Here is a 26,608-nt window from a genome sequence, read left to right as displayed (position 1 = left end):
ATGGCTGAGTATGTCAGTGCCTTTAACATATTTATTCCATAAAAGAGTTAATTAGTATAGAGTAATTAATACTCACAAATCAGGTTTGTGTTTGTTTTCAGTAATCTTTCTTTCTTTGGATTCACAACAAGACTTAATCTGAAAACTACTACATTTTAAACTTTGGAATCAAATTGGTTCCTATTTGGTTTGTGGCAGAGTCTGGCATCATTCAAAATGCCATGTCTTGCTCCCATTCAAATGCAATATGGACTATGAGCAGGCCCCAAGGAGCCAACTTTCCAACCTTGGTTTCACCTTCCATTATCAGCCTTCCTTTTTCTATTGGTGAACTTCCTACAGAGTTGATAAGTCCTCCATAGAAAGGGAGGGAGGAGAATTTACCTTGAGATGATGTCTACATATAGAAACTAGTACCTAGTATTCAAAAATATACAGTGTGCTTTACCAGACTATAACACACACACACACACACACACACACACACACGTACATTTATAATCTTACTTTTGAAGTTGTGGTTGATTGATTCTACAGAAGTTGGGAGAAAGGGTACCTTTATTCATAACTGGTGGACACTGACCTTCTCACTCAAGACACCATCTACACTGAAGGCTCCTAAGACTAGCTCCTCCCCTCAGCTTCCTTATTTTCCTCTACTCCTCATATGAAGCCTGGAACTAGCTTCAGCACCTGTGGTGTGTCTGCCATGTCTCTGATGCTCTTCATGAGTCCCAAGTCTCACTCACGCTTCTCCAAAAGTCAGACATTTTTCTCTCCTCTTCATACCATCACCTTTCCTGCTCAGATATCTTCCCTATAAAAACCTGATTCAAACAACGCCTATTCCTGACCATTTGAAATCCACCATGTCCTCAGTTGCCTGTTAGGTTTTGTATACTGCAGTCCTTTAAAAAGCCCAGTAGTCAAAATTTTGATGATGAAGATGATAATGATGATGATGATAACAGTTGGTGACTTTGTACTTCCTCATTTTCCCAGGATGTGGGGCACAATTTGTTGGGACCAGGCTGTAAGATGCAAGGCCAGGTAGTACCCTCAGCTAGACCTTGGAGGCAGGCTGTGCTGGTTGTAGTAAAAGGATGGGAAGCAAACACTCTGCACTTCTTCAGGGTCAGTTTGCTCAGCAGTTCTTTGAAGTAGCCTTTGTCTCTAGAGCTGAGTAGAAACTAAAATACTTCCTGTAAGAAATGGAAAATTTATGGATCTTACCAGGCTTTTAAAAAATTGATGTGAAGCGGGTGGGGCAAAGTCAGAAGATGCATGTAGAAATTAATTTTTCATTTATTCTCTAGGAAGAGAGCTATTTTAAATTGCCAACTGTGATATATGTTTTCCTTCATCCATAAATCAACCCTCCTTGGGAATGTTGGATCCATATATTGATCTGCATGGACCACTGTTTCTTAGGTCTTTCCACCATTAATCATCGAGTAATTTCCAGGGAAGAGTTTTCTCAGAGAATTTGCTGAAACTTACTCTAAAGTTCATAGCAAACAGCCATGCTGGATGAGCAGGCTACAGAGAACCTGTGAAAATGAAACTCAGTGATCTGTCCCATTGCCCTTTAAGAGTGGGACATAAGGAACACCAGAGAAGTCGTTTCCTATAGTAGGTTCTAAGTATCAAACTGGGCAGTGTCCTATCATAGATAGATGGGGGCATGGTTACCAGGCAACCAGCATCCTACTCAAAGAACTCTTGGTAAAAGATGGGAAGTGCAAGTTGCAGAAAAGATGGAGTTAAATCTTTTTGGCAACCACTGAATCTCCCACCAAAATTATTTATATAATCAGACTACTTGAAATTGCAACAATTAAATATTCACTTGAATATGATTGGGCAGGATGGCTGTTAGCCATTCATACATTGGTGTAATTTAGATTCAGTCAGCAACTTTTCTCTTTACAATAATCACAGCCAGTTATTTTCCTCTAACACAGATCCACTGCTGGGAGTTTGGGGAACAAGAAACAGAAAGGGGATGGAAAAGTTACTTGACGAATGGGTGTTAAGCAGGAATATATGGGTTGGCAATGCTTCAGGCACACAAATGCCTAAGAGAGCCCAGTGTACTATAGCAGGCAGGCTCTCACTCGGGGAGATGAAGCCAAAGTACACACCTCCCTACAAATGTCACCAGAGGTAAGAGCCCCATGAGGACTCTATGCTAAAGAGTATGGCACAGCCAACAGGACTCTGACACAGCATATGTAAGCAGAACTGGGTGGCACTACTGGGTGTCAAATACTGCAATGTGACTATATCACCATAGCTGAAAGCACCTGGTACAACCATGTTGCAGAATTCTGAATTTTTTTCAGGCTTTTGAAGAGTAACATGATGTAACTACATCAATAGTGAAATGTGTGTCTGTTAGACCTGTTTAGATTTCTGACTTACGTACAAGAACTTATAGACCTGACTGATAGCTCAAAAGCCCTCCTGCCACACTGGGCACCCACACCTCTTCACAAACCAACAAGGAAAATATGTTACCTGCCCTGCTGTGAGGCCTGGGACACCATGCTGTGGCCGTAGTGGAAGCTTCTCAGCCTTTAGTTGCTAAAATTTCCAAAATTTAATAAAACAGCTGGAAGTATGTGATGCTGGTCACATCCTGAAAAGGTCCTGGGATGCTATGGGAAAGGCCCAGACTTACCTCTGCTTGGTGTAAATGTGTCAGCCATCCTTTCTAATCCTCGGTGTATTTACCTACTAGATGAGAATAATCGCACCTCATTGACTTGTAAGAGAGTTAGTCTCTGGGGTTAAAGTGCTTTATAGATTCCAAACTACTATTCAGATATAGTATTATCTTTTTTTTTTACTGTATTAGGAAAATGAAATAGAACAATGTGTGATAAAATAGCCTGTAAAGTGCAAAAGGAAAAAGAAAAAATTGGAGTCATTTTATTGGTGTGAACTTTCTAACGAAGAAGATCTGGCTTCCCACGGTTGAACCGGTGATCCATGCTGGACAGCCAAGTGGAGCCTATTTCTACCACCCTCTGTCCTACTTTACTCCCCATCCCCTGTCACCAATCCCTCCTGTGGCTGAAGTCTTTGGTAATGAAGACAGATAAGAACAGTCGAGGAGTGCTTCCTAAGCTCCACCTTGGACAGGGTGCACTAGGCACCCCCAAGGCACCTAACCAATGTCTATTCTCTGACTGACACTCCACCAGTTCTGCAGCCCAGAGGACTCAGAGTCCCTGGGCTCAGCCACACAGGCTCAGGTACTATTCTCTACCTCCCCAGGGCAATCATTTTCACTTTCAGAGCCCTGGGATCCACAATTGCACACCTAGAGTGATGATAACCACTTTATGGGTCATGGGGAGAGACCCACGGGCTGTTTTTAAAACCCTTTGGGCAGAAGAACGCTCAGCTCCACAGAGAAACTATTCGTCGTTTCATGAGAGCGAAATGCAGGGTTAGCTCAGATGCAGAAGGTTTTAAAGAAATGGGGCTGAGCTGCTGTTTTCTGGAAAACCCAGGCCCCTCTTTGAGCAGGCTGAGGAAAGCAGGCAAAAGCATCAACACCCAAGTCCTCCTCCCTGAGCCTGGACAGACCATGCAAACAGGTACTGTTACAAGTGTAAGAGGAATCCACAGCCCCCGTGGGGCAGCACACGAGTTCCGTGCGATGCTCTGGTTTGCCTTGTTTTTGTTTCTGGGTTTTTTCACTTTAAAGATTTGACAGTTATGTATGCTGCTGAGCCCTGGAGAGCTAACAGCATGGTATTTTACAGGAATGGTGTGTGTATGTGTGAGCGCGAATGTGTGGTGGTGGGGGTGTCTAATTGCCAGCAGCCAAAGCCAAAACATATATCTAAGTAGAATATTCCAGAGCAGTGCTCTCATGCTGCAGGAGTAAGAGTGTGAACAGGTAGGCAATTACTCTCTGGGTTTTTCTGTAGAAAGAGTTCTCACTGTGGCTGGCTAAAGTCAGCAGACTGGGAGGGACTGCTAAGACTGCATGGTCCACTGTGTGTGTACTCCAGGGTCTCCCTGCATGTTGTACATGCATGTTTGGCTTTCTTCCTTTTCTACTAATTATTGAAACAAGGAGTCTGTTTTCAAGGGCCTCATTGTAAAAACAAAGCTTTCAAATTCAAAGTCTCATACCAAAGATCTCAATGCAGAAATAAGTATTCTAGTTGTTTTCTACTCTTTCCTTGTTTTACTCCTTTTTAAATCCTGCTAATCTCACTCTTCTGCTAAACTACAGCTTTCTCAAAGGTCTAAAGAAAGGGTGTTGCCCTCAGAAAGCAGTCACCAAAAATTAGAGACCACAACTCTTGCAAATCGAAACCTCAATGAGCTAGCACCTTCTTCTAGTAAGAAAGATTATTATAAGAGAGACAAAAACTGACAGGTGTGGGCTAGGACACAGAGAGAAGAAACTGCTGGTAGGAATTAAGTTAGTACAGCCATTGTAGAAAATAGTAGGTTAGAACTGCTCTGTGATTCAGCAATACCAAAGGAAATAAAATTGATGTATGGAAGAGGTATCTACCTCACATGCTTATCACAGTTCTGTTCACAATAATCAAAGAATCAAAAGTGACCATCAATTCATGAATGTATAAAAAAAATTCAGGGTGTGTGTGTGTGTGTGTGTGTGTGTGTGTGTGTGTGTGTGTCTGTATGTGTCTGTGTGTGTGTGTCTATGTGTATGTCTGTGTGTGAGTCTATGTGTGTGTGTCTATGTGTGTGTTTGTATGTCTATGTATGTCTCTGTGTGTGCCCATGTGTGTGCCCGTGTGTGTGCCCATGTGTGTGTCTGTGTGTGTGTGTGTGTGTGTGTGTGTGTGTGTGTTGTAGCGGAATATGATTCAGCCTACAAAAATCCTGTCATTGCAACAACATAGGTAGAACTGAAGATCATATGTTAGATAAAATAGGTCTCGTGCAAAAAGACAAGTCCCACATAAGCTTACTCATATGTGAAAAATAAAAGCCAATGCTAAGAAATGGAAAGTAGAACAGTACTTATCAGAAGCTGGGAAGAGCAGAGCAAAGAAAATGATAGGGAAATGTTGAAGGGTGGGTACTAAGATGCAATTACACAAGAGATGCTCTGGAATGCTACTGCATAGTGGCATGACTACAGATAACAACAGTGTACTGATGATTTCAAAATAGGCCATAAATTTGAGAAGAGTAAGGGGGTGGGGTACATAAAAAGATTTGGAGAATGGAGAAGGGGGCAAATAATATAATTATATTACAATTTCAAAAAACAAAAAGTTATTTTTAAAAAGCCAGAAGAAAGCATTTTGAATGTTTTCATCATGAAGAAATGATAGACACTTGAATAGATATATTCACCTGGGGTTGAACATTTAACATATATGTGTGTGTGTGTGTGTGTGTGTGTGTGTGTGTGTGTGTGTGTGATATCAGATAAAATCAATCAATGAAGGAAAGAATAAAAAGACACCAAGATTTCTTTTCCTTCTTCCCCATTCATATCATTGATTTGCAAAGTAATTTCACAATGTCAGGATTATTGTAAATAGAGATTAAGCAATGTACATCTCAGTGCAGTTATTTTAGACAGTATGAAATATTCTAAGACATGTTCTGAGTTGTGCCTAAAAATGAGACCAAAGCAGGTTGGAAATTAGGGAATAAATTTACCATATCTGTACTGAAAACTTTCTCTTTTGTGTCTATTATTCTCTGTAGGACATGCTTCCCAGAGAAATATACACACATTGCAAGTATCTGTTTAACAACAGCTTTGTGGAAAGGACAAAGATATCATATTGTAGAACAATCAATATGAACACAGACTTCAGATTATGTATGGCAACTCCCTAAATTAGTATATATTTGCAACTAGGTTTAGGGGAGTCTCCTTGGTTTCCTAAGATTTGCTCCTGTTTTGGAATGATGTTGTCACTATTTATAACATGGGGCCTGAGACTTTAGAGAAGGCATATGGGCTTTTCTTGTGACAGCAAACTAATGAAGTGTCTTGTTTCTGCAGACCCAGGGGGCGGGCTCCCCTCGCTCCTCCCCCAGCCACACCATCAGCAGGCCAATCCCCATGCCCATCCGGTCAGCATCTGCCTGCTCCACACCAGCGCACACCCCTCAGGATTCCCTCACTGGGGTAGGGGGAGATGTGCAAGAGGCATTTGCACAAAGTAAGTACTCTCTCCTTTCCCATGTTCTTTTTGCGCCTGCCTAACAGTTCACCAAGATCCATTGAGCAGTAGGCAATTGAGAGTCATCCCAACCACCACGTGTGGACACTCACAGGAGTGTCCAACTTTGGGCTGCCACATTTGTTATCTACAAAACTTACACTTGAAAAACTATAGAGTCAAATTACAAAGAAAACCTCATAATGTTTCAGTGAGTTTGTAGTTTGGTGTTGGGCTGTGTTCAAGGTCATCTGAGCCGCATGTGTCCTACAGATGATGGGTTGGACATCTGTGCTAGGGTTCCTATACCTTGTATCAGAGCCTGGCCTATGCATTGTAGAAAGTCTCTTGGTGCTCTCCCTTGCTTTACCATTTGGTCTTCTTTTATCTTCTGTTGCCCTGCCCCACTTTTTAGTAAATCTTGGAGTCTCAAGGCACAAGAACTTCTTTATAATGTTTCATGAAGACGTTATAACTTTAATCCATCCTGCTACTCTTATTTCATGTCATCATCAAAGTCAAGACAAGGATTAATAATCCCAAATTTGAGGTGAGGGAGAACAAGTCATCATTTTCCAGATTTCACATTGAGATGCTCTAGAGAGTTGCATCCAGGTTTCTGTAATCAGAGCTACAGGGCTAAGGCTGTATGCTCAGTAGAAAAGAGTGGGACTGATGACCAGCCTTCTCCATAGAGGATCCCTGTCTCCCTTCCTTTTTCCACTGATAGATAAAAATTTGACAAAAACAGCAGATGAGACAATGCATTTATTTTATCTCACAGGTCCAGGTGGGGCAGTCAAGGCATCAGAAGCTTGAAGCATCTGGTCATACCCTGGCCACAGTCAGAAAGCAGGCAATGATCTGACGTGTGCTGGTGTTATGTCAGTCTCTCCACGTTACATCCTAGGAGCCATATTCTGGGCAATGTCCCCAAACACTCTTAAGATGGGTTTTCCACATAAATTTAAAAAAACCAAGATAATCCCTCACAAACATTCTAGGAGGCTAATTTAATCTAGACAATACTTCACAGGTCCATTTATGGGGTGACTCTAGGTTTTGTCTCATTGAAAAGCAACACTAACCATCATAGGCACCCCAAACCAAGTGATTGTTCCTTCCTCTTTCTATCATTTTAAAAGTTTGTCGATATTAAGGAATACCCCTCCTGTAAGCCTTTCCAATCAGGCCATCACTACTAGAAGTGACCACCATGAATACATAGGCTTGTTCCAATATTTTTGTGTAAATACCAGTGTTCATGTGTGTTTATAGTTTATAAACTCTTCTTTCTTCACATAAATTAGACTGTGTGTTGCACCTGGCTCTGCTTTTTGCCTTTTCTTTAAATTAGAAATGTATTATAAATATCCTGCAGTCATCTGATGACATAAGGAAGAAAATGGTTTGACTGGCTTTTTTTTTTTTTTTTTTTTTTTTTGGTTTTTCGAGACAGGGTTTCTCTGTGGCTTTGGAGGCTGTCCTGGAACTAGCTCTTGTAGACCAGGCTGGTCTCGAACTCACAGAGATCCACCTGCCTCTGCCTCCCGAGCGCTGGGATTAAAGGCCTGTGCCACCACCGCCTGGCTATGACTCGCTATTTTAAATCAAAGAAAAACATAAACAAAGACAGGAATCAAATAATAGATTCCAATGAACCATCTCTGGTGTGTGTGCCAATCAAATTTTATAACCAGCTACACATAAAAATATGGAGGCTTTCCTCCCAAACAAAAACAGATGAAAGGAATCGGCAGACAGAAATACAAATTACCAACAAAGGAAAGATGCACAATCTCACTAGTATTCAAAGAAATATATATTTTAATCGGAATCATCATTTGACTAGCAGTATTTTAAAAATGTTTTTTGACATCAGCCATGTCTAAGGATAGCAACCATGTGTGGAAACAAACCCTCTCATCCATCATGTATGGGAATAAAATATTAACACATTTTAACAAGCAAAGCTAACAGACTGTTTTCTTCTGTGGTAGAAAACGGAGGCTACAAATCAAGGCTCTTCCAAGCATGAATATTACCCAAGAGCTACCTATGTAATTCATAAAACATGTTTTTTTTTTTAAATCTTTAGAAGGGAAAGTGTCCTTCATCTGAACCAGATTTTAAAGAACCTATAGTGTGCCAAATCTGTGGTGCTTTATATTATGGTTAATGTTTTTGCTTAGTCTCTTTGATTTTCTAATTTAAATATATGTATTGTTTTATTCATTTGACGTGACTTTGTGAGAAATGACAATGGTATGTCAACAACAGGCAGCCCCAATTCCATGAAACACTCATGCAATTAATTATTTAACTTCTTTTGTAAGTGGCATATTTGGAATCTTGAACCCTTTCTTCCAAACCATCTCCACCTTACCCACTCCCGTGCCACCCTACAAATACCCATTTAACCCTTTGTGTACCTGATATGTAAGAACAATCTTTTGTACCATGGACTACCTAGCAGTGTAAGTCCACGTTAAAGGTACCAGGTATTCATCTGCCCAGTATCTTAAGAGCAGAAGCAAAAATCCTCACCCCTTTTCCACACTCTGGGTGCGTTCAGAACATGATGTCCCTATCCGTCCTGGAATGGAGATCTCTGGAAGCACCAGTAGGGGGCAGAGCCTTTGCTGCCAGAGAGCAGGCTCCAGTGTGCTCAGCCACCAGGTAAAGGCTGAGACCACAACAGCTGCTGGAAAACTAGACTCTCCTGCAATGTGGGTTGTCCTCAGTAGAGTGTGTACACCTTCTGATTCACGGGGAATGCTGAGGCTTGAACCCGGTCACCTTGCCTTACCAATGCCGACCCTTTCGCTTTCAAAACCCCCAGTTGGAATAATGAAATCGATAAGCCTTGTCGTTCTCTGCCTCTTTTTAGCTCAGTGCCAGTGTGGTTTTGTTTTTCCATTCAGGAAAGGAACCAAAGCTCCTGGTCTTGCTATAGGTTTTCAGAGGAGTTGATAGACAAGCAACATAAAACTGGTTGTGAAGGAAAGGCTGTAACACTTTTAAATTGTTGCTTCTTCATTGAAGGTTCAAGAAGGAATTTAAGGAATGACTTGCTGGTAGCCGCAGATTCCATCACTAACACCATGTCCTCTCTTGTGAAAGAGCTGAATTCAGGTGTGTTTTGGGGTCCTGTGACTTGTGGGTTTGCTGTAAGAAGATCTTTATGCTTGGGGTCCCTCTTTGGAGACCTGATCATTGTCAAATACAAAAGGAGGTTTTAACATTTTAAAGGAATGTTTTTACTTCTGTGTGTGCATGTATGTGTCTGCACATGTGTGTGTGTGTGGATAAGTGTGCCTGTGCACATGCTTTGTCTATGCTTTGTCTATGTCTATGACAAGACCTTCTGATCCCCTGGAGCTTGGGTTGTAGATGGTTGTGAGTTTCCCAGCATCGGTGCTTGGACTGGAACTTTCTACAACAGCAGAAAGCGTTCTTAACCACAGAGTCACTTCTCCAACCCTGAATAAAGAAAGAAAACGCTGAATACCAAACTACTTTATGGTTAATTCATTTCAGTATCAACCCTCACTTTAGGAAAAAAAAACAAAACAAAACAAAACAACAACAACTGGCTGATGTCTGATGCACTGATGTTGCTGCATGTGGAAGCCGGGGAATTGTTTCTAGGCCCTAGCTTCCTGGGGAGCCTTCACCTTTATTTCTAGGTCATAAGCTTCTCTGTGTCTTCCTTTGCCCACTAGAGGTGGCGAGCGAAACAGAAAGCACTGTGGATTCCGAATTTGCAAGAACTCAGTTTGAAGGTCTGGTTCCATCACCAACCTCTGAAAAAGCTTTTCTAGCCCAAATCCACGCCCGAAAACCCGGGTACATTCATGGTGGAGCTACAAGTACCAGGCACGGTGACATGTGAGTATCTTGTTCTTGGAAGCATTTTCTCCTTTGGGAACAATTTGTAGGGGACCTCTAGAACGTTTAAAAAAAAAAAAAAAATGGACACAGAAAGGGTGCAGTACCTCATTCCACCAGAAGAGGCAGAAGAGTGCTGCATTTAGGTTTGTTACTGCGAGCAAAACAACTTCCAGAGTACTCAGCAACCTAAAACAATGAGTGCTTAAAGAAAGCCTGGCTCCTCTGATGCAGCCATACTCTAGTAAACTTCCTGTAAGTCAAAAACACATCTAATACAACTAAGCCATAGTGTGTTGTGACCTAGCAATGCTGATAGCACACTATATGGTGTCAATCAAGCATTAGCCTTCTGACCCATGTGACTGACAGAGGGCTGCAACTTACTGGTGACGCCAAATCCCAAGACAGTGTAGTTTGGTGGAGATACTAATTCAAAACTCAAAGTATGGTCGCCGTATGAATGCATATCACATCTGTATCACGGCAAAATTGGAAACAAAACCCTAAGTCGCAAGTCACTTGTAGTAAATAAGAGAGAAAGCATTCTCCCAGGCCACATATGCCACTTCAGAAGATAAGTCATCTTGTCTCTTGGATTTGTTACTTAGGGGACAATCCTGGTGCTAGAATGGCATTGGATAGAAGTCATTAAACACAAAGAATCTCTTTATAAAGGAACCCAGTTTGATTGACTCATTAAATAAGTATAGAGCTAAGTCTGTCAGAAACCATTTGCAGAGTTTGTCATCACAAACAACTGGGGATTATTTTCCTCTAAATGAATAAAAGTCATAGATGGGCAAGGGGCAGCTCCCTAAGCACTGGTGGCCCTGAGTTCCAGAGGCTCAGGGCTCAGATGACAAATTCCAAAGCTCATGGTTCTAACCCTTGAGAACTAAAGGCACCACACTTTCAAATTTGGAGGTTTATAGTCTGGGTTTAAGTATCAGTGTTCAGGGGCTACAGTGACACTGAGCCTGAAGTCAGACCCCTCAGATATTTGACCTGTGACAGTTCTTTCGATCTATAGTCCTCATAGTGTTGGTACCTGCCATCAGTTCTTCACAGATTCTCATCTTCCATACTCTCAGCTTCTCTACTGTATGTTGTCCTCTTGATGCTTCCACCATTTGTTCTACCCTTACTCACGTTCTGCCCTTGATCCTTCTCTGGAGCTCTTTTTGTGCCTCCTGGTGTTACAGCCTAGAGTTTTAAACAATGAATCAAGAGCCTTAGCTCCCAATGGCTTCCTCCAACTCTTCAGCCACCTCTTTATTATTGCTACCATTATGGGGTTGGGCTCTAATGCAACCAACACAGCCCATCCTACCTATACCAGGACCGTAAGTAGGCAAAAGACCATTCAGGGGAAGCATTTGGATAATGACCAAGGGAGAGATCTTCCAGATGACTCTGACAGGAGACACACACACACACACACACACACACACACACACACACACACACACACACACGCACAGGTATATATGTCTCTCAACCCTTACTTATGAGCCAGTCACAAGCCTCAAATGGTACCAAGTGCTGGCTGACTTTTTGCTGAGTCATGGGACAGGTTGTCCCTTTCCCATCCTGAGCAACCAATGTCAGTTGGGCAGTTGTTTAGTGTTACAGAGTTCAGAGAATGGAGTCCTCCAAAGCCAACGGGAGTTGCCTAGAGTATGTATGACTGGAGGAAGGACTCTTAAGACAGGAACTGTGGCTCTCACAGTCCCCATGGTTGCAGCAATCTTTGGCTGCCGGAGTTGTGTTCCTTCAGAGTAACAGTGCAGAGTTCAAAACAGCCAGACTTCCAGAATTGCAATCTGGCCACTTGCCAATGATGCTGCTTGGCTGCTAGCTTCCCACTCAAGACAGCCAATAAGAGAAGGGCTGTCCTTCAGAGGGCCAAATAGCCAATTCCCTACAATTGTGTTCATTCATAGGAAAACAAGTAAAGACTGCTTACACTAAAGACTAGGAATTAACATTCCCAACAGTGTTTAAGAATGTTTGATTCCTAACCAAACACCCTCAGAAAGAACTGGCTCCTCTCATCCATCTCCTTACCTGACTAGGTTTGTATTATTCGACTAAAGCCAGCAGCAGCAGTGACATTCCAGATTTGCTGGCTGTGACATGCGCTCCCCTCCCCCCCCCCATCAAAAAAGGAAACCAAGGCTGAACTATAAGGACAAATGAGGGACCTAACTGAAGAGCCCAGTACAGGAAGGAACAAAGTAAGAAGGAAGAGAAGGAAGTGGGGTGCTAGGGGCCAGAGTGCTGATAAATGTGAGCATGGCTGGAAGCACTAAAATCACAACAGAAGGATGTGCTCCATGTGCACAGTACTTCAAACTAGTCTACAAAATAAACTGGCTGTTTTACAGGCCCAATGATGAAACTAACTAGAAGTCCTTCTGGTGTTCTGGCTCTAATTCTAAGTAATGTGTTAAAGGCCAGAAGTAACAGAGTCATAAAGACCTGTTTTGAAAGCCAGCTGTGAAGCAGCGTCCTGTAAGAGCAGAACAAAATAGCTACAGCATCATTTAAAATGACAGTGTGTGACTGGTTCTATTTTTAGTTTGTTGTCTTGTCCTTTCCTATAACATCTAGAATTGCATAATATGGTATCCCAAGTGGTGAACTGACATATTTTTCTAATAAACATATATTTTATTACTATGCATTTTGTAGTAGCTCTGTGACACACCTTTACCCCAGCCCTAAAACTCAAGACTGTGAAAGGCCTCCTCGCTTCCAACCACTCTCCCTGGTTGCCGGGAACCACAACCAGCTTCCAGCAAATGATCTGCTCGTTGAAGATACAGACTTCATACATGTCCTCCAGACTCTTGTAGGTTGGCCCTAAGCCTCCAAAAATAATATGCCCCATAAATAAGATAAACATGATAAATGACATTTAATGTCCATCCCCAAAACCTTTCTTTAACCCATCTTTTCATTTTGGAAGGTGTTTTACTGTCAACACTGCCTAAAAAAATAAAGCAAGCAAACCAACAAAAAAATAAATAAAATTTTTAAAATGTGCTGTTTTAATCCCAAGAATGTGATTTGGTTTAGGTAGTGAACCTGTGTTCAGCCCTGTGAGTCCTTTACACATGGGAGAAATAAGTAGGAAAAACTCCCCATTACTAAATGATGTCATTCTTATTTGCTTATAATGAATTTGAACAATGCAAATGGATTCTTCAGATTCGGTGCTAGTAGACTTTTGTAATGTCAAGAGCTATAGGTATATATCCTAGTATCAAGTCACTGAAATTATAAGATTTATTGTGCCTGTGTATGTTTGTGTGTGAACGTGTGTGTGTGTGTGTGTGTGTGTGTGTGTGTGTGTGTGTGTGTGTGTATGTTTAAGTATGTATGTGATACAGCACAAGAAGCATTAAACCATGTGCACATTTCCTTAAGCTTTATTACACTAGAGGGCCCACTCGCCTTTCAGAAAGGAAAATGGAAATCTCATGCTGTAAAACTATACATTACCTCTAAAGACAAATTTGCCTTGTTTACGGTTGCAGAACATTTTAAGTGCTGTCTTTTCTGTATGCCCTATGAAAACATAAATGGCCAATGACTTTCCCACTAGTTTTGATTAAAATGAAAACATTTTAATAAATATTTCTTCAAACTTCAGGCTTTTCTTTCTATCTTTCTTCCGTCTTTCTTTCTTGTTGTTTTGTTTTGTTTTTCTTTGAGTCAAAGGAAGACATGAAAGTGAACTGGGGGACTCAGAAAACACATGAAGGAAAAAAGTGAAACACAGCACAGGAATTGCACCCACCCTGTGCTGTTACGACTACTCCCAAACACCTCTCACTTTTTCCTCAGCGTCCCAGAAGACGGGGACCCTTATGTGCAACACGAGGATGAGAACTACGAGAATGAGTCTGTGCGGCAGCTGGAGAATGAGCTGCAGATGGAGGAATACCTGAAGCAGAAGCTGCAGGATGAAGCCTACCAGGTACCTGAGACAGCAGCACCTGTGCCCCCCCCCACACACACACATACATACATACACACACACTCACATACACATGCACACTCACACACACACACACACACACACACACACACACACACACACACACACAGCCCTCCACACTGGTGCCTTCCCATTCCTTGAAAACACAGGACTTCTTTCCTCTTCCCTACTTTACCGGAATATTCTGGTGGTATTCCTCAGTCCATTCATCCCATACAGCAATGTTTTAAAATGCTTCGTGTAGCTGTCGATTCTTCCAAATTCTGATCTGGAACATGAAACAGGCCTTTGTGACGTTGGCGGAATCATGGTGACAACCAACACAAATACCTCAGGGTTGTTAGAGGTCTTTTCTCCTAAGTTAAAATGGAGGGACCTAGGGAAATGATTCAGGGATAAGGCACTCACTGGTCGAGCAAGTGTGAAGACTAGAGTTTGGGTTCTCAGAATCTGGTAGGCATGGCGGCCCAGCCTAAAACACCAGCAATTCAGAAGCAAGAGCTCCCTGGAGCAAGCAGGCTAGCCACGATAGTCGAATCGTCGAGTGTTGGGTTCAGTTAGACCTCAGTGAATAAGGTGGAGAGCAATAGAGGAAGACTCCCAACATCAACCTTGGGCTCCCATATGCTTGCACCAACACATACACCCACAAACATGCATACATGTGTACTTGCATACACACACACCACACAAGCGAACATATGTAAAAATTGAAGCTCACATATCAAATAAAGAGATGAAAAATAGTGATAATTATATAAAGAACACATGGCACAAGAAAAATGAATAAACACCAATCCACTTCCTCCCCTGAATTGTCTCTGACTTCCTCATCGCCTGCATCACATCAAACCTAAGTCAGAAGGTGACAAAACTTCCTGAGGAACAATGAGGGACCTGTAAGCCCCTGTTCAGCAAGGAGCAGATAGGTAGACACTGAAAGAGGCTGAAGTATACTAGCCCATCTGAGAATTCTCAGAACATAGCTCATACAACTAACAATAATATAATTGCTTACTCTTGCCAAAAGTAATGAATTTGCCCCTCAGGGGTACTCCACTGCCTGCTTCTCCACAGGTGTGTGGTTGGGCTCTGGGGACTCGGGGGATGTTTTTCTGATAGAAACCAGCTGGTCTCAGCCCCAGCTGGTTATTGTTTTCCTATTAGACTTTTTGTCTTGTGGCTATACAAGCTTTCTCCACAGTCTTGGGTCACCAGTGGCCCTCTCTTACTCTGTCAGTGAATGACAGAGAATTGGTGAGAGCCAACTGGGTCTGACTTCTGTGTTATGATAGAACGAGCCTTGAAATGTTCCCAAGAGGACTGTGGCAGCAGAGAAACCAATGCCCAAGTTCACCTGAACAAAGTGTTGCTTGACAAGTGCTTTTGCCTTTTCAGCCTAGAAGCTGCCTTTCAAAGACAGTGAGAAAACAATAATAATAATAGTAATAGTAATAATAATAATAATGTGTAGAGCCATGCCCCTGTGCTACACAGTCACCTGATTACAAAGCCGTGCTGAATGCTCATTCTTTGTGACTTTTGTGGCTCATCCATAGAAAGAAACTAGCCTCCTATGAAGCCCCAGCTGGGAGTCTCTGGGAAGCCTACGGTGTGATTTCCTATATGCATCTCATGTAGGTCTATCTGCACATGGAAGAGAAAGATGAGGCTAGCTCATCAACATCCCATTTGGGCTATTGGAGATGCCTGCCAGGTCCTGTTCTTCAAGCTTATCTTCAGTTTCTGGGGTTTACTTTAACCATAATTCTAGATTTTTTTAGATGACTTTTCTCCAGTCTATAACAAATGTTAGATTCTTTTTTGTTTTTGTTTGTTACTATTTATTTATGTTATTATGTGCATTGGTGTTTTGCCTGTATATATGTTTGTGTGAGGATTCTGGACTCTCTGGAACTGGTGTTGACAATTGTAAGCTCCATGTGAGTGCTGGGAATTGAACCCTGGTCCTCTGGAAACATAGTCAGTGTTCTTAACCACTGAGCCATCTCTCTGGTCCCCCAATATTAGATTCTTAATGAAGTATTAGTTAATGTTACATGAGCAAAGTAAAGGGGGGGTTCTATCAATGACAAGATTAACTGGAGTTTTGCCATGCCCAGTAAATCTCTGGTTTCTCTCTCTCTCTTCTTGCCACTCTGTGCTTGAGGATCTCAAGGAAAAGAGCAGGGGAGGGGCCCATGTGCTCTCACTCAAATTCGTGTCCTGGAATCTGGTGGAGTGGTTTTCTTCAAAGGCTGTGTAAGCAGAAGGTGACAGGATGGATGGAATGCATCTGTCGACCTCCGGACTCTCTCCCTCTCTGTGTGTCTCTGTGCATGGCTTCCAGCCAAATAATTCACCAGCTTGACTGCCTCACTGACTTGACATGTCACCTTTCTTGTTTGTGTCCTTTGTCACCCACAGGTCAGCTTGCAAGGCTGAATGCAATATCCTTTTCTCACTCTCCTCTCAAGTAAGTATCCTGTTGTTTGGGAGGAAGCATGGACACTGTAGGCTGAGCTGTGATGACTCTAAACCTAAGCTCACAATCACTCTCTGTGTGATGTAGTATTCGCCTTCCCTGCTGCTATCAGAGTGGTAACTCCCACCACAGAGTTCATTATAATCCTGTGGAAATCTCCCAGACACCCCTGGAGTAGACTTTTTACTTGTTGATTAGGGCAGTTGTCCCAGAAACTTCCATGGCACCTGAGGTGCACCAGACCCTCCGTGGCCACATCAGCAGTGACATCAGAGAAGGAAAAAAAACAAACTACTTCAGCATGCCTGGATGTCAGCTCTTTAGTCCCCAAAGAACAAATGTGTGCCCTGTAGCAAGAGACAACACAATCAAAATGGGAAAAAAATTCCGGCAGCCTTGTGTTTTGAGGGTGACTAATTCAAATCCACTGAGAAGTTCAGTGAGATACAAGTTAACTCAAGTTGTCCTTTCGGTTATTTCATCCCACTCTAAAGATTTGCCTAATAATGGGCCAAATTCTCAAGTCACTTTTTTCTTTATCATTGAAATACTGGTGCCAGACTGTTAAAATCACTTGGGTTTCATTATCTAAGTCTTGAGTTATGCATTTTATTAGAAACATTTTGAAATACAAATGTCACTGAAACTTACCATAATTTGGACAAACTATTAAGCCTTTATGAGTTTCCTCTGTACATCATGGTAATTTACCTACCTCACACAGAGGAGGTGGTTATGTAGGATATATAAAGAGCTTGACACACCATAATTTGTTGTGGACAGGCACATGTGTGCATACCTCCACATGCTCCAGAACCCATGCAGTACTGGGGAGCTGCTACAGTTCTCACAGAAGTGTAGTGAAGCCATGGGACTCAGAATGACCTTGTTATTTCAGCTTTTATAAACAGGCCACGACTCAGATACCTGCAATAACAGTGGAGTCCACTGTCCCATAAGTCTAAATGGCTTCTCTAGCTCTAGCTAATGGCTATTTGATGGTCCCTCATCAAAGCCTAAGTTCATGCACTTCCCACAGCAATCAGGCTGGCCTGACCAATGGATTTGTGTCTAGCGTAGTTACATAATCCTTCCCAACCGTGCAATCTCATGAGTCTACAGTGTAGCTGATAATTCACTCTGCCAACCCTAGTTGCTAATTTTAGGAATGAACTTATTTCTTTAGCAACGTTTCAAGTAGTAATGAATACACACTAGGTCAAACTCTACAAGCATCCTAGCTCCACCTCCAGGTTCACAACAAGTGAATAAGACTGCACCAATAAGGCAGACCTTCTGAGCTGTTAGACAGGATCTTACAAGAGTGCTCTACTTGCCTGTCCCTTGCATTTAAAAATGGAACACTACACCCTCTCCTAATTCACGATGACTACAGTGAAAAATATTCCCAGGAGCTGTTTCTGAAAATACTCACTCCGTTTATAGCAAATCTAGTCCCAAAGGAAAAGGCTTTTCCTTAATAGCATTTTCTTTCTCTTAGCTCCAACAATTTAATCATTTTGTTCTGTGTATTATTTAAACATCAGAGGCTTCTTCTTAGAAAATCATTCATTTTTTAAGATAAAATGGCCTTGCTATAAACACACATAAAAATTGCATCATGTTCATTTTGTACCTAAAAGCTTATTTTTTTTCACTTTTTACTTTCTTGGAAATTTGGTAGTAAGAAATGAAACAGGTGTGACCTCTGTCATTTACTGATTAGATGGCATTCTGCAGGAGCCTAAACACAAGCCAGCCTGCTGCTAAATCAGCCAGTGATGCAAAGTGCTTTTAAAATCTTTCAGAATACTACAAAAAAAAAAAAATAACAACGTTGTTTCACCTTATAACTCCTTTTACCCTCCTATGATGTTCCTAATGAGATCAATACAATTGCGATTTTAGAACTATCTGTATAATTAGTATGTTTTTGTTTGGACCTTCTGACTATATTACAATACCAGAATTATCCCAAAGTACATGCCTCTCATATGAAAGGGTCCTGAACCAACTTCATTGGCTTGGCATCAGTCAGCCAACTACCCATGTAGAGTCCTTCATGAATAAGGGCAGAACACGGAAACTAAGAAGCAGGAAGATTTCCTGTAATCAGGCTATGGGCCTGTTTGTAAGCCATTGTGTGCCTGCCTTTAACTGTTCATGAGCCTCAGGGGAACCCCAGGGATCCCTTAAGAAGGATGCTCAATGAGAACTCTACAACATCTCTTCCAGAAGACACACAGTGTCCAAGGCATTGGTTCCTGATTTTCATAGGAAGGGAATACAATGAGTGGGAGGGGGGCTGAGGGGGGGCAGGGGGAGGGACTCTAAACTGCTTAGCCCTGATTTAGAAACAATTTCCACCTGTTTAAAAAAAATTACACACTCCTTATTCCCAGGCAAGCTATAGTCAGACAAATGATGAAAGTTACATGACATCCGGTGATGGAGAGAGCTGCACCTACAAAGAGGAGGAAGACAGCAGCGTGGCAGCAGCCTCACCCTCGCTCGGAGAGAGGAGCCACCACATCCAGCAGCTCCAACAACCCCTCCCCTAAAGATGTGTTCTGATGCCTGTAGTGCAGCTAGCTTTCTGTTCTAAGATTTGTAGTTCATAGGTGTGTGTTTTAGAAGGGGGTGGGGGGACGAGACTTCTGTTCCTAGACAATTTATCAACTCCATCTCCTGTAACATGGCCCATCCCAGGTTCAAAGCAAACATCCACAGGTGGAGAGTCCGATGCTGTTACACAGGACAGTAGTATTAACGAGCGCTTTAAACCTTTGCACACAATGTTGAACCCGTTCAGTTTACAATGACAATATCAATCTGTTTGTAGCTAGAAGTTGCATTTCTGGATTCTTTGAGATTTTAGTAAAGACAGTTTTATTATATACTAAACATTTTCCCCCACAGCAATTGAAGGGGGAAAACAGCAATCTGCAATAGGATTTGGTTTCCGAGTGTCCACACTCAGAACCCAGAAGACAAGCAGAGTCCTTGGCCTGCCCATGTCTCCAAGTCCCTCTGAGAAATTACCTAAACCTACCACCCAGAATAATGGGTTCTTGGAGGCTTATTTCCAACTTTTGGTTGTTTTCCTTCAAGGTACTCTAATGAGTCAGCCATAGAATTTAATGTAAATACTTTTTCCAAATAGATATCATATTCAAAGAGAGAGAGAGAAAGACAACATTCAAATGATATAGAATCTAGTTTTTAAAATCAGCACAGATCTTCTTAAAAACTGTGAACTATGTTTTGGAATCCTCGTTACGAAAGCTGTTTATAAACCACAGGTGCCATAAGATCCCCCAATGGACTACAGTTATCTGCACTCCTCCAGGTCTTGCTCTCCACATTGTATCCTTAGGAAGCATGTCTTACCCAGCACTGCTCATTGACAAGTTCTCTCATCGGGTAGTTCCGAAGCCTTCAGCTTTAAATGTATGGGCTTACAGTGCGCTTGCAGACCTTCGCTCCCTCACTTTTCTTTCTGAATGTTGATTGCCTTACCTGGCCACCTGTTGTTCTGCATGCAGCGTTGTGTGGTCATGTGAAAGGAGACAGGCTCTTCCGTGTGGTACTGGTGTCTCACACCCAGTTTGAAGCTGGTGTGTGAAAGAACTGTCAAAGACAAGACGATAAAGCCTGTGGATGGTCCTTCATGAGGCCCCTCGTTAGAGAGATCTCAAAAGGGCCTCCCTTAGTGATTCTGGGGAAAATGGAAAAGTAATAGGTTATTTCAAGATCTAATGTATAAGGAAAAGAAAAAGCCAGACACCTGGTGGCCATCTTAAACTAGCAGCCTCTCTGGAATTCCTGGGTTTTTCTTCTAAAAGACAGAAGGGAACATCATTGCAGAACAACGGTTCTCAGACTGTGTCCCTTAGACCAGCAGTGTTTGTGCCACCCAAAAGTCATAGCCATGCAGTTTCCTAGGCTCCAACACAGACCCACTGAATCCAAAACTCTTGGGCCTGGCCTAGTAATCCATGTTTTAATCAGCCCTCCTAGTAGTTCTGATGTAAGCTATAAGATGAAAATCGTGGTTCTAGAGTACAGTTGTGAAGCAGGGACTGGAAAAGGCCTTATCCAGGCTAAGTTGTAACTCAGTTGGTTGAGTGCTTGCCTAGCATACACACAGCCGTGGGTTCAAGCTTCCAGAGCTTGTAGACCTGGCATGGTGACACATGCCTCTGCTTCTAGCACTCAGGAGATGGAGGCCAGAAGATCAGGAGTTCGAGGCCATCCTCAGCTGCAGTGAGTTTGAGACTAGCCTGGGCTGCATGAGACCCTGTCTTGAAGGAAGAGGAAAATGTTCAGAATAAATGAGAAATGTTCTAAGTGGACCTCAGATTTAATTTGCTCACTGGGCTGGCAAAAGCCTTCTCCCACCCCACACACCTAGACAGTTTTGAGAGGCTAAGAACTCACTCTTTGACCCCACTGTCTGCAGAGAGCTATTGGATGTTCTTGCCTCTGCGTTTGGTCAGAAACCTTCTCCTTGGCTGCCCTTTAAACAAAAGCATTGCCTTGAGGATAGCTGAGGGCTTGGCTGGCATCGGTAGAGGACCCCGAGCTGTCCCTGCGTGTTCTTAGTCTATTTCTCTCGAGAAAACCCGCTTCACAAGATTCCCTGAGCACAGGCTAGCACCAAAGTTCCACAACTGCACAGTTCTCTGATTTCTTTGCACAGGTGGATTTTATTGCGGGTTTTGTTGGCGTGTCTTAATGTTCATCTCTCTTCCCCTGCCCATCCTCTGTGAAACCACACCTCTCTTGATGGTGCAGGTGGCCACTGGTGCCTCATACTCAGTACTGAAAACCACTACATGCCAGATACCTGCATTTCTGTCAGCTCGAATCAGAGCCACATAGGACATCAGAACGTAGACCCCACCGGTGGCCCTCAGCCACTGGCTGGACTGAGCTGACCCATGTTGTCTCTCTGGTTTTCTACATCAAATGTGTGTCTAAGGTTGGAACCATTCTACTGAAAACCTTCCCTCTTGTCACAGCTTCCCACCACCAAGCAGCTCCATCCCATGGTATCGACCCCATTGTACAAAGCCATTACAGGATCTCTCTGAAAACCACTCCCAGAGAGCAATTTCTCACTAACCAGCCACCTTTTCTTTCTCTTAGCTCCGCGTCAGCACTGAGACCAGATTCAAGCACCCCTGTCCTGTAAACGAGACAAAATGGCGTGTGTTGTTCTGGGGTTTTGTGATTGTCGGTGGATTCCTTTCCTTGGCCTTCCAAGTTTACTTTTGGGGCCTGTTCTAAATGCAAACCCAGCAGGTTTCGTCTGTCCTGTCCATTCTACTCAACTGTGTCTCGCAGGGGTTGTTCTGTCTTATCCCACAAAGAATTGCACACCCATGTCCATCAGAGCTGGTGGCCTATGAATGAGCACTGGTCTAACACCTCCAAGCTCCCCCACAGCACTGTGGTCAGGAGGTGGGTGAAATCTACTGTATAGGATTCAGGAATTGGTTGTGGTTTGTCGGGATGGAAGTTGGGGTAAGTTTGGTTGGTCAGAGGGAGACGTGTTGGAGATTATGAAGGTGGAATATCGGATGATCTATAATAAGGCAGGGAAGGTTCATTTGTAAGTAGTAATGTGAACTGAATTGCATTAAGATTGTGGCCTTTGTGTGATATATACTATGTATTTTCTTATATGCATGAGCCAAACTATTGCAATATAATTTAGCACTGGTGTCTGCTTTTATTTTGACCATCTTTGTCCACCATTATTAGTTCTTGGCTGTTAAGTGTAGATAGATCTTGTAAATATGGCAACCTTTGGTTGCTATGCTCACTTTGTTTCGATTCCACACAAGGAGCCACAAGCAAATAACTCCACTGTGTCGTCAGAAGATGGGGCATTTTTACTTTGAACCAAAAAAAGGAGAAAAAAAACACAGAAACATTCATTGCATATTGAAGCTAATTAACATAAGACATTTAAATTGTGACTACTGTAATTTGACCCCATTTGAAATAACCAATTCAGAAACACTAAAGAGTTCACAATATTCATTGGTATTGTAACAAAACTACTATAATATGTTGTTTTGTTTTGTTGATATTGCTGTCAAGTATTGTTTTGTGTGTGTGTGTGTGTGTGTGTGTGTGTGTGTGTGTGTGTGTGTGTTAGAACCTCCTGGGGACATGTTATATTTTGAAGTGATTAAACTATTTAATTGTGCGTCTATATTTTGGAATGGAATTATTTCTTCATTAAAAATGTTTTTTAAAACACTATTACCTTGTGATTTTCTTTATCCCTTGGTTTTAATGGACCTTTCTTATAGCAACACGGAATCTTCTTAAAGAAGGCAGACAGGTCAGTTCCTGCCACATGGTGGAAGGTTGAACAACTAAAGCAAATTAGTTCCCCTATTCCCATTAAGAAAAATACAAAAAAAAAAAAAGAGTCAAAAGTCAAAGTCTAAGCTGTAGAGTTATGGATGATATTCTATTTCCCCCTCCCATCCCTCCTCCTGCTCCCTGCTCCCTGCAACCCATTCTTCATTCACCCTTCCAAAATGGTAAGGCCTCTCATGGGGAGTCAACAAAGCCTAGCACATTAAATTGAGGCAGGACGAAGCCCCCCCCCCCCCACTGCATCAAGCCTGAGCAAGGTGTGCCATCATTAGGGAGTGAGCTCCAAAAAGCTAACTCATGCACCATAGACAGATCTTGGTCCCACTGCCAGGTTCTGCCCCCTCAAATAGACCAAGTTAAATAACTGTTGCCCACATGCAGGAGGCCCAGCTCGGCACCATGCAGGCTCCACAACTGTCAGTCTAGAGCTCATAAGTTCCCATGAGCTTGGTTCAGCTCTTTCTATAGATTTCCCCATCATGGTCTTGACCCCCCCCCCCAACCACCACCACCACACACTCCCTTGCTCATATAATCCCTCCTTCCTCTCTTCGACTGAAATTCTGAAACTCAGCCTGGTGCTTGGCTGTGGATCTCTGCATCTGCTTCCATCAGTTGTTGGATGAAGGCTCTATTACGACAGTTAGGGTATTCACCTATCTGATTATATGGGAGGGTCAGTCAGTTCAAGCACCCTTTCCACTATTGCTAGGAGTCTTAGCTGGGGTCATCCTTGTGGATTCCTGGGAAATTCCCTAGCACCAGGTTTTTCCCTAACCCCATAATGGCTTCCTCTATCAAAATATCTCATCAGTTGCTCTCCCACTCTGTTCCTCCCCATTGACCACCCCATTCCCTCATGTTCTCATCCCCCATCTCCTCCCCTCTGCTGTCCCCCTCCCTCCAGTTTACCCAGGAGATGTCATCTATTTCCCCTTACAAGGATGCCCATTCCTTTCTCTTAGGGTCCTCCTTGTTACCTAGCTCCTCTGGAGTTGTGGGCTGTAGTCTGGTTAACCTTTGCTTTATACCTAGCAGTGGATGATATTCCTAATTTGTTGATTAGGCTACTGTGTTTAGCCCAGGCTCCCTGTATAGATGTTTAGAGTAGCTGGGCAGATAGATAAGAAGTCCTTGAGCTGGACAGGCTTCAATTTGCTCACAACCCTTCCTGCATCCCCCTGCACCTGTAGAGAACATGTCTGATATCAGAAATTGTCTTTAAAGAGTGAGTAAGCAGTTCTTTTTTGATTGTACTGTTAAGCCATAGCGCACTGAAAATTATGTGTGTGCTCACTTTAAAGAAAACATTAAAAATGTCAGACATTTATGGGTCAAGTTACATAACAATTTTCTCCTTCCCTTTCCAACTGGTTTAGTCTTGGACAGAGCAAAGCATGGGATATAATGCAGGTCACACACACTCTGCATCTCTCCATCCGCTGTAACAGTTGCCCAAGTTGCTAAACAATGTCTATGGTTGGCTCCTTCACTTCCCAGTGCCTGCGTGTAGCACCACTCCAGAGGTAATGCTGCAAGGGGTGGCTGTCTGGCCATTGAAACATAAATGTCACTAAGAAAATGACTTCTTTGACATCCTGTTTTCCTGGCACTCTCTTGTAGCTACTCTAGCTTAGAAGCAGGCACACCTTCAAAACATAAGGGTGGAGCCAATCAGACCAGCTTTATGGTCTAGAACCCCAGGGGAATCTGTGGCTGCTTTTCATGGAATTGTTTCTTAGCAAACACCTTTCGTTCCAGTGATTGGCATGAAATGACAAACAGGAGATTTTCCTTAAACATTCACTCAAAAGTCAATATTTGGTGTACTGAACATGAACCTAAAACCAGTTCAAGCTTGATAAGCTTGCCACCTCTAGTTCTAGAATGTACTCCAGAATATATTTGACCATAAAGAGGAAGCTGTTAGGAGATGATAAGGAGATGCTAAATCAAAGAAACCAGTTACTTTCTGTGCATGTAGCTCCACGCAGGTCCTAGGATTCTAAGCTAGCCCTTCAAACTATCTGTTTCATGGGGCTATTTTGGGGTTGAATTTGGACATTAACTACTCAGAGTTAGAGCAGGATGCTTGATGGGCTACTAATCTAACAAACATAAGACTGTAGGACTATCCATACTTCCTTCTAACCAACTGTGAATTAGGGAGTTCCCATGTCCCCTCAGCTTAGGTAATTCAATACAACAATTCACAGAATCCATTGAAAAGTCTTTATGAAAACCAGTTATAGCTTTATTATAAAGACTACAGATCAGAAGCAGCTAAATGAAGAGTCATGAAGGGCAAGTTGGGACAGACACAGGGTAATTGTGTATACTGCTTGGGAAATATGACCATGTCACTGTCGTAACAAAAGCATTCATTTGCCATCAAGGAGCCTGCCAGAACCTTTGTGTCCAGAGATGTGGGGAGAGGTTTACATGACAAAAGCATAAGTGGTTAAGTCAGTCTCATCCTCTGGAGGTTGGCCTTGCCCAGAGTTTCCTTTATGTGATCACATGGTGACCATACTGAAGGCATGTGATGATCCACAATGAGTTGTCTCACTAGCGTTAACAAAACATTCCTACCACACAAGAAATTCCAAGTTTTTGAAGTTCCATGCCAGCAGCCCAATGAAAAGACCAGGTATAGCTTCCTGTGCTAGGATGTGTTTGTCCTTTACTGAAGGCTTTGTTCCTTCATACAACTTCAAACTACTCTTTAATATCCTTGCATTCCAACTTGATGGTCCCCTTTAGGATACATGGTAGAACAAGTAAACCCCAGGCTTTTGTTTATCTGGAAATTTATTAAGATCCTCATTTCTGAAAAAAAAAAAAAAGTTGCCAGATAGAGAATTCTTGGTGGATAGGCATCTACTGGCTTTTGGCCTCTATAGGTTTGGATGAGTAATCAGCTGTGAACCTTTCTAATTAATAGTATCTTTTCTTTTGTTACTTCCAAGAATTTCTCTTTATATTGTCTTTCCATGGTTCAGTTGTAACAGGTCTTGAATTTTGGGGGGTGCTTTGTTTTGTTTTGTTTTGTTTTTCGAGACAAGGTTTCTCTGTGTAACAGCCCTGGCTGTCCTGGAACTCACTCTATAGACCAGGCTGGCCTCAAACTCACAGAGACCTGCCTGCCTCTGGCTCCTGAGTGCTGGGATTAAAGGTGTACACCACCACCTCCTTCCTGGCTATAACAGCTTTTAATGCAGTTTCCATGGTGTTTATCTGCATGGAGTTCATGGGACTTCTTTGGGGATATAGAAAGAAACTTTGCTTGCTGACCTGCTGTGTCCTTCATACATTTTTTTTTTTTTTATTGATAAGACCAAGAGCCTAGACGTAAAGGGTCTGGAATTCCTAAATTAGCCTCCCCATATGTTGAGAGCTTAAGTAACTGGGAGAAAATTATTTCATTTCTGAAGTTAAGGAAACTAGGAGGAATAGCCTCTGGACATGGATCTTCAGTAGCTTGATTCTGGACATCATATTTGTAATGCAGATTAAACATACACGAGGTAGAAGAGTAGTATGTAGACAAGCTAGACTTGGGATCCCAGAGTGAAGTGTGATGGAGCTATGAATCTTAGGAGTGTTTCCTGCAGGTGGCATGGGAGATCAAAAAGAAATGGT

The 26,608-nt window shown here is 42.5% G+C and overlaps 1 protein-coding gene across 4 annotated transcripts in view; it reads left to right on the top strand.

Annotated features, from left to right (window-relative positions):
• Positions 1–22,848, top strand: part of Dtna (dystrobrevin alpha) — a 252,517-nt gene extending 229,669 nt beyond the window's left edge. For 2 of the 4 annotated variants that reach the window (XM_035440252.1, XM_035440254.1), the window contains 6 exons: positions 6,023–6,182; positions 9,228–9,317; positions 9,908–10,073; positions 13,929–14,061; positions 16,510–16,558; positions 18,970–21,859. In XM_035440252.1, the coding sequence (XP_035296143.1) occupies positions 6,023–6,182; positions 9,228–9,317; positions 9,908–10,073; positions 13,929–14,061; positions 16,510–16,527 (567 nt within the window). In that variant the 3' untranslated portion in view covers positions 16,528–16,558; positions 18,970–21,859. Of the gene's footprint in view, positions 1–6,022; positions 6,183–9,227; positions 9,318–9,907; positions 10,074–13,928; positions 14,062–16,509; positions 16,559–18,969 lie in introns of all 4 variants that reach the window. The other 2 variants (XM_027400555.2, XM_035440251.1) reach the window with 1 other exon arrangement.
• The last annotated feature ends 3,760 nt before the right edge of the window (positions 22,849–26,608 follow it).

Source organism: Cricetulus griseus, chromosome 2 (genome assembly GCF_003668045.3).
Source record: "Cricetulus griseus strain 17A/GY chromosome 2, alternate assembly CriGri-PICRH-1.0, whole genome shotgun sequence".
NCBI lineage: Eukaryota > Metazoa > Chordata > Mammalia > Rodentia > Cricetidae > Cricetulus > Cricetulus griseus.
This window is presented reverse-complemented; position numbering and strand designations above follow the sequence as displayed.